The following is an 11,461-nucleotide window of genomic DNA, read 5'->3' on the forward strand; positions in this document are numbered from 1 at the left end:
GGATTATCAATCTCAGGTTGAAAAGATGAAGAGTCAGAGCTCCTTAAAGATAAAAGACAGGACTTCCCTGGTGGCGCAGTGGTTAAGAATCCGCCTACCAATGTAGAGGACATGGGTTCGAGCCCTATTCCAGGAAGATCCCACATGCTGTGGAGCAACAAATACTGAGCCTGCGCTCTAGAGCCCACTAGCCACAACTACTGAGCCCACGTGCTGCAACTACTGAAGCCCGTGCGCCTAGAGCCCGTGCTCAGCAACAAGAGAAGCCACAGCAAGGAGAAGCCTGCGCACCGCAATGAAGAGCAGCCCCCGCTCGCCACAACTAGAGAAAGCCCACACGCAGCAACGAAGACCCAACGCAGTCAAAAATAAATAAATTTATTTTAAAAAAGATGAAGACAAGAAGTCTGTCCCCTTTATTAATTTCATCATAGGCCCTTACTTGCTGGTAAAAGTGAAATAGTTTAAGCTTAAACTTTGATACTTTTAATACTTTTGGCCAAACTTCCAGAAAACTTATTTCTTTATAATGCATGCTACAAAGCGAAGCATTTACACCAGATTTTTTTAATATAAAAAACATGTCGGAATTCCCTGTAAGTCCAGTGGTTAAGACTCCGCACTCTCACTGCCAAGGGCCCCAGATGGATCCCTGGTCATCGGGGAACTTAGATCCCCACGAGCCGTGCCTCCATCAAAAAAAAAAAAAAAAAAAAGTGTCATATTCTAAAGTTCATTTAAAGTATGATTTCATTAAACCAAAACATGGGATTGAATTTACTGCTACAGCTAAAATCCCTGTGGACCTCTCAAACACACCAATTAATTTTTTTAAAAGAGGAGAAAGAAAAAACATCAACTCACCAACATATTTGTGTTAAAACGTATAATTCACACATACATAAAAATTCTTTGGGCTATATTTAATCAGAAGTTCTAATAAATTTATAATGTGGTTGCATAAAATAAAGTATTTTTATGTATATATTTGAGTCATGTCTAAATAGACATTAAACTCTAGAAAATTTATGGTATCTTCCTACAAATACAGCATAGGCTGGGACATGTGCAAGAAATGGACAACTTAGGAAAGTTTAGTTTTATGATTCTAAACACATTCTCTTTTCCAGCTTCCCACCAACACACTAAGAGCAAGAAAAAACTAATGCAAAACAGTGACTGACAAATCGGATAGGGGAAAGCGACTAAAAAGGATAATTAAGTACCTAAAAATGATTTATACTTTAAAGTTAAATCCATATTTCCACTACAGCTTCTTCTAATCTACACATATTCAGTCTCTCATAAGAGAATCTGAATGTATTCTATCATCCTCATAAAAACTTCTTACAAACTTGACCATAAAAGCTCAGATTTGTAATTAAAATATTATATATTACAATTAAATTACAAATATCTCCATATACCCAAAAGCTACAATCTTGATGCTAATTTTAAAATAAAAGATTTCTTAGTGTCTTTTTGAAAAAGTTCTGCTTAAAACAAACATCAAAAAGTAAGTAGCCTTTTAACCAATGTTTAATGTGAAATGGTACTTTATAAATGACTCCAGAGTTCTGAATTTAGAAAATTTTCGTTTAAAAAGGGCCTTAGCCCACAAAGATTATGCTGTCAATTTATACTTTTTCTTCGACCATCAGAATACACCAGTTTCTATTCTTACTGTTTCACTCTTGAAAATCAAAGGACATTTTATAGACTACTCATCAGGAGTTTAAACTGCCTCACGTGGATGCCTTACTTTTTACTACCTCATAGAAACCGGTGTCTAACAAAAAGTGAAAACAGAAATTTCTTGTAAGCCACATTTAGAACTTAAATACAAATGTAAAAACAAAGGCCCTTATAGAGGGTATCCAGCACAGATATTTCAAACTAAACATCTACTAGAAGCTCCTAATCTGTTTCGTTAGAAAATGAACACTACAAACTACAATAGAAGTCTACCTACAAAGTATCATCCTCAGACGAAGTAGAAGACAGGACAAAAATATGCTTGGCTCTGCAGTCAAAGTTACAAAGAAAAGAACGAAAACAATCCACTACATGAAATATTCAGATATTTTCTAAATTATCAAATTTGTCTATATTAATCCAAAGCACTCCGGAAAAACTTCCAATCCAATTCTCTTAAACATATTTTAAGGTCTTTAAGTATACTATGGAGGAAGTCAAAAAGTTAACCTAAAATAAAGCACTTTACACAACAACAAAATGATGCAGTTGGTCCTGGGATACACTGGAAATGAAAATCGTCTTCAAAACTGGAGTAATCAAGAAATTATACGCTTTTAGCACACTTAACGCCAACGTGGGGGGTGGAGGGTTGCCACTGTTTTGACAATCCACTAATTACACTGTATGTCTACTCCACCTGAGAGTTTAAGAAAACTCTTCAAGTTGGGTCACCGAGGGACCGTCCCTCTAAAAGACGCAATCCAGCCTACAGATCAGTGAACATCCCGAAAACGGCTTATCTTTCTCCCCACCAAAACCTTTCCCCTGGGCAACAAAATGTTTGCACTGAACATAAACACACCCTCCCGCTATCTCTCTCCGAACACCCGGACAGAGGCGGGGCACTCTGGAGAGCGGTAGGCGCCCGGCTCAGACGAGAAGGAGACCACTGTTACCCCTCCACGGGCGGCCCCTCTGCAGAACCGGGTCGGTCTGGATCGCCGCGCCCGGTAAAGAACAATACAATCGCAACTTCCTACGAGCCTGCGCGGCGGTTCTCCGCGACTAAGCGGACTCCGGAATTCGCCACCAGGCAGGAGCTGGGGGCGGAAGGGTGAGGAGGGTGAGCGCGGGACCAGGATGGCAAAGACCGGCGGCCCCGCGGCAGTTGCCCGCCCCGGCGCCCGTCGAGCAGGCTGGAGGGATGGTGCTGCCGGCCTGAGCACCACCGGCTCTCGCCTGGCGACCCGGATCTCGACTTTGCTTCTCAGGCAGGCGACCCCAGGCTCCCCTGCTGCTGGGGCGGCAGGGGGCGGGAAAGGCCTCGCCGAAGGCTCGGAGCCTCCTCGGCCCGCCACGGAAGGGAACGCGGTCACGGCGCGGGGGACAATAGGGAGCGGGGAGCGCTGCGCGCCCGAGTGGCGCCGCCGGCCGGCCGGGCTGACTGACGCGCCAGCCACACGGAGCGACTGGGCTCCGCTCGGCCCGGCCGCCGCTGCCGCTGCGCGGTCTGCCGTGCTCACCGCGCCCCCGGCTCTCGGGGTCGTGCCTCACCTCCCAGTCCCGCTGCCCAGGAGAGGAGCAGAATTAACACTCTCAGAAACACCATCTTCCGCTGCCGCTGCCACCGCCTCCTCCTCACGGGTTAACAGCAGCACATCGATCCGGAGGGAGAAGCTGAAGAGGCTTGGTCCGGAGCCTCCACGGGGAGCCGGGACCTCCCCCGGCAGGAGAAACGGCGAAGCACCTCCCTCTCGCCCCACTTCAGGGGCCGGCAAAGCTCCCAGCACCTCCAAAACAGGGACCTCCCTCCCCCTCGTTCGTTTCCTTCCTCCCTTCCCCGCTTTCCTTCCCTCGCTCCTTCCCTCTTCTCTACCTCCCTCCCCTCGAGCCCGGTACCTCCGCCTCCTTCCTTGCCACGTGACCGGCGAGCGCCCAACCAGCAGGCGGAGCCGCACCCGTTCCTCCCGCCCCTCCCCTCCCCCAGGTGCCCCAGGGGCGCGCGCATGCGCGCTGCGGCTGGTTCCCGGGCTCCTAGGCCAGCAGCTGCTTCCTGTCCGCAGGCGGAGAGCGGGGATTGGGCTTGGGAGGCGGGGTTTCCTGGGGTTCCGCCCCCGGACCAGAGCGCAAATCTGCGGACCGCGTAGGGCTGATTCTTAGAGCTACTGAGAATTGTCTCTTGGGTTAAAATGGGAGAGTCAAGGGGCAGCTGTCCACTTCTTAACTTCACAGGGAATGGAGATTTTGGTTACTTCTTTTTTTGCCTCTCAGAGTGCACGACGTCTACTAAGTAAACAAAAGCAAAGTCCCCCACCAAAAAAGCCAAGTGCGAACAAGCGGTAATTACAAAGGAGACAGCCGCCAACAATCAGAACCTAAATGTAAAGACCTTCCAGCAGCAGAAACACAGCCTGTCTTATCTTTCTGATCGCTTTACAAATTTGTGGCACAGATCAGGCCTTAGCCATACTGAAAGCATGCCGCCTCAACCACAGGGTACGGAATCTCTAGCCTGAAAAATGTCCTATTTACCACTCTCTCTGTTCCATCTCTGAACAGAACTGTGGAATCTCCTTCACCCCAACTTCTTTGAAGCTCCTATTTGATTTATCAGTAACTCCCTTTGACTCTTTAAACTAGTATTCCATGGATTAAAGACTTAAACATAAGACCTGAAACCATAAGACTCCTAGAAGGAAACAGGGGAAAGCTTGATGTTGGTCTTGGCAATTATTTTTGGATGCGACGCCAAAAACACAAGCAACAAAAGCAAAAATAAATAAGGGGGCCTACCTCAAACTAAAAAGCTTTGGCATGGCAGAAGAAAGAATCAACAAAATGGAAAGGCAACCTTCAGAATGAGAGAAAATATTTGCAAATTGTATCTCTGAGAAAGGGTTAATAACTAAAATATATAAGGAACCCTTACAACTCAATGGCTAAAAAGCAGACAATCCAATTTGAAAATGGGCAGAGGAACTTAAAAGACATTTTTTCAAAGAGGACATCCAAATGGCCAATAGGTACATGAACAGATGCTCAGTACCACTAATCATCAGGGAAATGTGAATCAAAACCACAGTGAGATATTGCCACACTGTTAGAAAGGTTATTGTCAAAAAGACAAGAGATACGTGTTGACAAGGTTGTGGAGAAAGGGAAACCCTTGTTCATTGCTGGTGGGAATGTAAATTGGTGCAGCATTACAGAAAACAGCATGGAGGTTCCTCAAAAAATTAAAAATAGTACTACCATATGAGGGACTTCCCTGGTGGTCCAGTGGCTAAGACTCCATGCTCCCAATGCAGGGGACCCTGGTTCAATCCCTGGTCAGGGAACTAGATCCCACATGCCAACTAAAGATCTCACATGCTGCAGTGAAGATCCCACATGCAGCAAGGAAGATCCCGTGTGCCGCAACTAAGACCCAGCACAGCCAAATAAATAAATAAATATTTTAAAAAGAAGAAGAAGAACTACAATATGATCCAGCAACCCCACTTCTGGGTATAAAACCAAAGGAAGTGAAATCAAGATCTTTAAGAGAAATCTGTACTCCCATACTCATTGCAACATTATTCACAATAGCTACGATATGGAAACAACCTAAGCGTCCCTCTATGGATGAATGGCTAAAGATGTCATATATAGATACTGTGGAATATTATTCAGCCGTGAGAAAGAAGGAAATCTTGCCATCAGGGATGAACCTGGAAGGCATTATGCTAAGAGAAATAAGTCAAACAGAGAAGACAAATACTGTGTGATCTCGTTTATATGTGGAATCTAAAAAAGCCAAACTTAAAGAAACAGAGAGTAAAATGGTGGTTACCACGGGCTGGGAAGTGGGGGAAATGGGGAGATGTTGGTCAAACGGTACAGACTTCCAGTTGTAAGATGAACAAGTTCTGGGGATCTGATGTACAACATGCCAACTATAGTTAATAATACTGGTAAGCATTTTGCAATATATAAGTGTATCAAATCAACATGTATACACCTTAAACTTACACAATGTTATATGTTGGTTATATTTCAATAAAGCTGGAAAATATTTAAAACTAACTAAATAAATAAAAGTAAACAATTCAGTGGCATTTAGTAAATTCACAGTGCTGTGCAACTATTACCACCATCTACTTCCAAGACATATTCATATGACAAATAAGAAAAAAAAAACTTGTAATTCATGAATTAGAACGTTTCAATGACATTTAATTAGTCTTCATCTATCTGGCATCCTGCTTCAGGAGGCTGAATTAAAAATATAAGTATTAATAGTATTAATACTACTAATAATTTGGAATTCCTACTTCTTTTTGCTGTGTATTTTTTACAGTTTATCACCATATGCTTCTTTAATTCTCATTTTGAAAAATGAATTATTATAGTTTTTTAAAATTTATTTATTTATTTGTTTGTTTATTTATTTATTGCGGTACGCGGGCCTCTCACTGCTGTGGCCCCTCCCGCCGCGGAGCACAGGCTACAGCCGCGCAGGCTCAGCGGCCATGGCTCATGGGCCCAGCCGCTCCGCGGCAGCACTTGGGATCCTCCCGGACCGGGGCACGAACCCGCGTCCCCTGCATTGGCAGGCGGACCCTCAACCACTGCGCCACCAGGGAAGCCCCACAGTATTGTTTATAGTTAATTCCAGGGGTTGGAGGCAAATGGCACCTTCTCTTTAATTTCAACTGGAAAAAAACCAAAATCGTGTTTTACATTGCCAAGGTGATCACCAAAAATTACATTTAAGATTGTATCTCTTTTTATTTAAAAACATACATTCATTGCATACCAGCATCATAATGAATGGTATTCCAATGTTACAAGTTTGAAACACTTTTTTTTTGACATTTTAACTTACTACATTTTTGGTATTTTGTAAATGTATGGGAAACTGATGAAATGTGGAAATATAAGGTCTGCATTTATACCATCATAGACAGTCTGGGTTGGACTCCCAGCTTTACCATTTATAAGCTGTGTGGCTTTGGCCAAGTTATTTCACCTTTCTAACCTCAGTGTTTCTTTTCTTAAATGAGAATGATAAAATATGTCCCTCATGAGACTGTTTTGATGATTAAATTTAAATTATTTAATATTTGTAAAGTGATTATAACAGTGTCTGGCTGTTGCTACATACGTGTTTAAATAATTGCTATATAAGTGTTTAATTAAACATATATAAATATTATGGTTCTTCCATGAACACTCGTCCATTTGAAAGCAGTGATTAATAGCATTATTTCCTTAGCTACAATACACAGCTTTGATACTACCAGTATAAAAGAAAGTTACCCTCAAGTTTTAATAGTGAGAAATTCAGCTAGGATGTATATGGCCGTATGCAGTATATTATACAAGTAATACTGTATGAAAATGCTTCTTGCACAACTTAAAGCCAACCCTGGTAAACATTTTAAATTTTCCAGCTCCTAATAAACTGCCTGCTGCATGTCTCACTGTCATGCCAAACTCAATATGTGTAACTTATCTCTGATAATGGCACCACCACCCTCTCAGTAACCTGGGATGGAGAGTGGAATCATCTCATATTCTTCTTCTCTTGTCTACTCATAAACAGTCACCAAGAATTGATTCTTCCCTAAAAATATTTTTCTTCTGCCTTTAATCCATCCCTACCCATTACTGTCACTCCAATTTACACAATTATTTTCTCTTGCTCGGTGGACTTCTAATCCATCTCACTCCAGTCTCTCTCACTTCTGGTACTGCTTTCAAACCTCACCTCAGTCCACTGAAATTTTCTTCCAACACCATCACTCTCAAGGAGCTACTCTTCCTGGGGCCATCAAAGATATGTTAGGGGCTTTCCTGGTGGCACAGCAGTTAAGAATCGGCCTGACAATGCAGAGGACACGAGTTCGAGCCCTGGTCCGGGAAGATCCCACACGCCGCGGAGCAACTAAGCCCGCGCACCACAACTACTGAGCCTGTGCTCTGCAGTCACGAGCCACAGATACTGAGCTCGCGAGCCACAACTACTGAAGCCCGCGTGCCTAGAGCCCGTGCTGTGCAACAAGAGAAGCCACCGCAATGAGAAACCCACGCATTGAAACACAGAGAAGCTCCTGCTCGCTGCAACTAGAGAAAGCATGCATGCAGTAACGAAGACACAACGCAGCCAAAAATTAAAAAAAAAGGAAAAGAAAAAGATCTGTTAGTTACTGATGCCACTACACACTTTCACTCCTTATCTAACTAGACCTCTTGGTCAATTAACGTTCTCTCCTCAAAATTCCCTCCTCCAGTGTTTCCCAAGACTGTGCTCTCTCCTGATCTTCCTCCTCACTTTTTTTTTTTGCGGTACGCGGGGCTCTCAGTGTTGTGGCCTCTCCCATTGCGGAGCACAAGCTCCGGACGCGCAGGCTGAGCAGCCATGGCTCACGGGCCCAGCCGCTCCACAGCATGTGGGATCTTCCTGGACTGGGACACAAACTCGTGTCCCCGGCGAACTCTCAATCACTGCGCCACCAGGGAAGCCCCCGCCTTACTTTTTTTTTTAAGTTTATTTTTTAACATCTTTATTAAAGTATAACTGCTTTACAACGGTGTATTAGTTTCTGCTGTATAACAAAGTGAATCAGCTATACAGATACATATGTCCCCATATCTCCTCCCTCTTGAGTCTCCCTCCAACCCTCCCTATCCCACCCCTCTAGGAGGTCAAAAAGCACCAAGCTGATCTCCCTCTGCTATGCAGCTGCTTCCCACTAGTTATCTATTTCACACTTGGTAGTGTATATATGTCCATGCCACTCTCTCACCTCGTCCCAGCTTACCCTTCCCCCTCCCCGTGTCCTCAAGTCCATTCTCTATGTCTGCGTCTCTATTCCTGTCCTGCCCCTAGGTTCTGCAGAACCTTTTTTTTTTCCAGACTCCATATATATGTGTTAGCATTTGGTATTTGTTTTTCTCTTTCTGACTTACTTCACTCTATATAACAGACTCTAGGTCCATCCACCTAACTACAAATAAATCAATTTCATTTCTTTTTACAGCTGAGTAATATTCCATCGTATATATGTGCCACATCTTCTTTATCCATTCATCTGTCGATGGACACTTAGGTTGCTTCCATGTCCTGGCTATTGTAAAGAGAACTGCAATGAACATCGCGGTACATGACTCTTTTTGAATTATGGTTTTCTCAGGGTATATGCCGAGCAGTGGAATTGCTAGGTCATGCTGTAGTTCTACTTTTAGTTTTATAAGGAAGCTCCATACTGTTCTCCATAGTGGCTGTATCAACTTACATGTTAGATAAGGAGTGAAAGTGTGTAGTGGCATCGATAACTAACAGATCTTTTTTCTTTTAGATTTAATTTTTGGCTGCATTGTGTCTTCGTTACTGCAAGAGGGTTCCCTTTTCTCCACACCCTCTCCAGCATTTATTGTTTGTAGATTTTTTCATGACAGCCATTCTGACTGGTATGGGGTGATACCTCATTGAAGTTTTGATTTGCATTTCTCTAATGATTAGTGATGTTGAACATCCTTTCATATGTTTGTGGGCAATATGTATATCTTCTTTGGAGAAATGTCTATTTAGGTCTTCTGCCCATTTTTGGAGTGGGTTGTTTGTTTTTTTGATATTGAGCTGCATTAGCTGCTTGTAACTTTTGGAGCTTAATCCTTTGTCAGTTGTTTCATTTGCAAATAGTTTCTCCCATTCTGAGGGTTGTCCTTTTGTCTTGTTTATGGTTTCCTTTGCTTTGCAAAAGCTTTTAAGTTTCATTAGATCCCATTTGCTTATTTTTGTTTTTATTTTCATTTCTCTAGGAGATGGGTCAAAAAGGATCTTACTGTGATTTATGTCATAGAGTATTCTGCCTATGTTTTCCTCTAAGAGTTTGGTAGTGTCTGGCCTTAAAGACCTTAAAGACAATTAGGTCTTTAATCCATTTTGAGTTTATTTTTGTGTATGGTGTTAGGGAGTGCTAATTTCATTCTTTTACAGGTAGCTGTCCAGTTTTCCCAGCACCACTTATTGAAGAGACTGTCTTTTCTCCATTGTATATTCTTGCCTCCTTTATCAAGAAAAAGGTGACAACATGTGCGTGGGTTTATCTCTGGGCTTTCTATCCTGTTCCATTGATCTATATTTCTGTTTTTGTGCCAGTACCATACTGTCTTGATTACTTTAGCTTTGTAGTATAGTCTGAAGTCCAGGAGCCTCTTTCCTCCATCTCTGTTTTTCGTTCTTAGGATTGCTTTGGCTATTCGGGGTCTTTTGTGTTTCCATACAAATTGTGAACTTTTTGTTCTAGCTCTGTGAAAAATGCCAGTGGTAGTTTGATAGGGATTGCATTGAATCTGTAGATTGCTTTGGGTAGTATAGTCATTTTCACAATGTTGATTCTTCCAATCCAAGAACATGGTATATCTCTCCATCTGTTTGTATCATCTTTAATTTCTTTCATCAGTGTCTTATAGTTTTCTGCATACAGGTCTTTTGTCTCCTTAGGTAGGTTTATTCCTAGATATTTTATTCTTTTTGTTGCAATGGTAAATGGGAGTGTTTCCTTAATTTCACTTTCAGGTTTTTCGTCGTTAGTGTATAGGAATACCGGAGATTTCTGTGCATTAATTTTGTATCCTGCTACTTTACCAAATTCATTGATTAGCTCTAGTAGTTTTCTGGCAGCATCTTCAGGATTCTCTATGTATAGTATTATGTCATCTGCAAACAGTGACAGCTTTACTTCCTTTTTCTGATTTGGATTCCTTTTATTTCTTTTTCTGCTCTGATGGCTGTGGCTAAAATTTCCAAAACTATGTTGAATAATAGTGATGAAAGTGGACAACTTTGTCTTGTTCCTGATTTTAGAGGAAATGGTTTCAGTTTTTCACCATTAAGAACAATGTTGGCTGTGGGTTTGTCATATATGGGCTTTATTAGGTTGAGGTAAGTTCCCTCTATGCCTACTTTCTGGAGGGTTTTTATCATGAATGGGTGTTGCATTTTGTCAAAAGATTTTTCTGCATCTATTTAGATGATCATATGGTTTTTCTCCTTCAATTTGTTAATATGGTTTATCACAATGATTTGTGTATATTGAAGAATCCTTGCATTCCTGGGATAAACCCCACTTGATCATGGTATATGATTCTTTTAATGTGCTTCTGGATTCTGTTTGCTAGTATTCTGTTGAGGATTTTTGCATCTACGTTCATCAGTGATATTAGCCTATACTTTTCTTTTTTTGTGACATCTTTGTCTGGTTTTGGTATCAGGGTGATGGTGGCCTTGTAGAATGAGTTTGGGAGTGTTCCTCCTTCTGCTATATTTTGGAAGAGTTTGAGAAGGATAGGTGTTAGCTCTTCTCTAAATGTCTGATAGAATTCACCTGTGAAGCCATCTGGTGCTGGGCTTTTATTTGTTGGAAGATGTGCAATCACAGTCTCAATTACAGTGCTTGTGATCGGCATGTTTATATTTTCTATTTCTTCCTGGTTCAGTCTTGGCAGGTTGTGCTTTTCTAAGAATTCGTCCATTTCTTCCAGGTTGTCCATTTTATTGGCCTAGAGTTGCTTGTAGTAATCTCTCATGATCCTTTGTATTTCTGCAGTGTCAGTTGTTACTTCTCTTTTTGCATTTCTAATTCTATTGATTTGAGTCTTCTCCCTTTTTTTCTTGATGAGTCTGGCTAATGGTTTATCAATTTTGTTTACCTTCTCAAAGAACCAGATTTTAGTTTTATTGATCTCTGCTATCATTTCCTTCATTTCTTTTTCA

General features: G+C 42.0%; 1 protein-coding gene across 1 annotated transcript in view; it reads right to left on the reverse strand.

The window, feature by feature from the left end:
• ADAM10 (ADAM metallopeptidase domain 10) overlaps positions 1–3,532 on the reverse strand; it is a 110,950-nt gene extending 107,418 nt beyond the window's left edge. The window contains exon 1 of the mRNA XM_065901445.1: positions 3,253–3,532. Within this exon, the coding sequence (XP_065757517.1) occupies positions 3,253–3,307 (55 nt within the window). The 5' untranslated portion in view covers positions 3,308–3,532. The remainder of the gene's footprint in view (positions 1–3,252) is intronic.
• Positions 3,533–11,461: the final 7,929 nt, after the last annotated feature.

Source organism: Phocoena phocoena, chromosome 2, assembly GCF_963924675.1.
Source record: "Phocoena phocoena chromosome 2, mPhoPho1.1, whole genome shotgun sequence".
Classification (NCBI taxonomy): domain Eukaryota; kingdom Metazoa; phylum Chordata; class Mammalia; order Artiodactyla; family Phocoenidae; genus Phocoena; species Phocoena phocoena.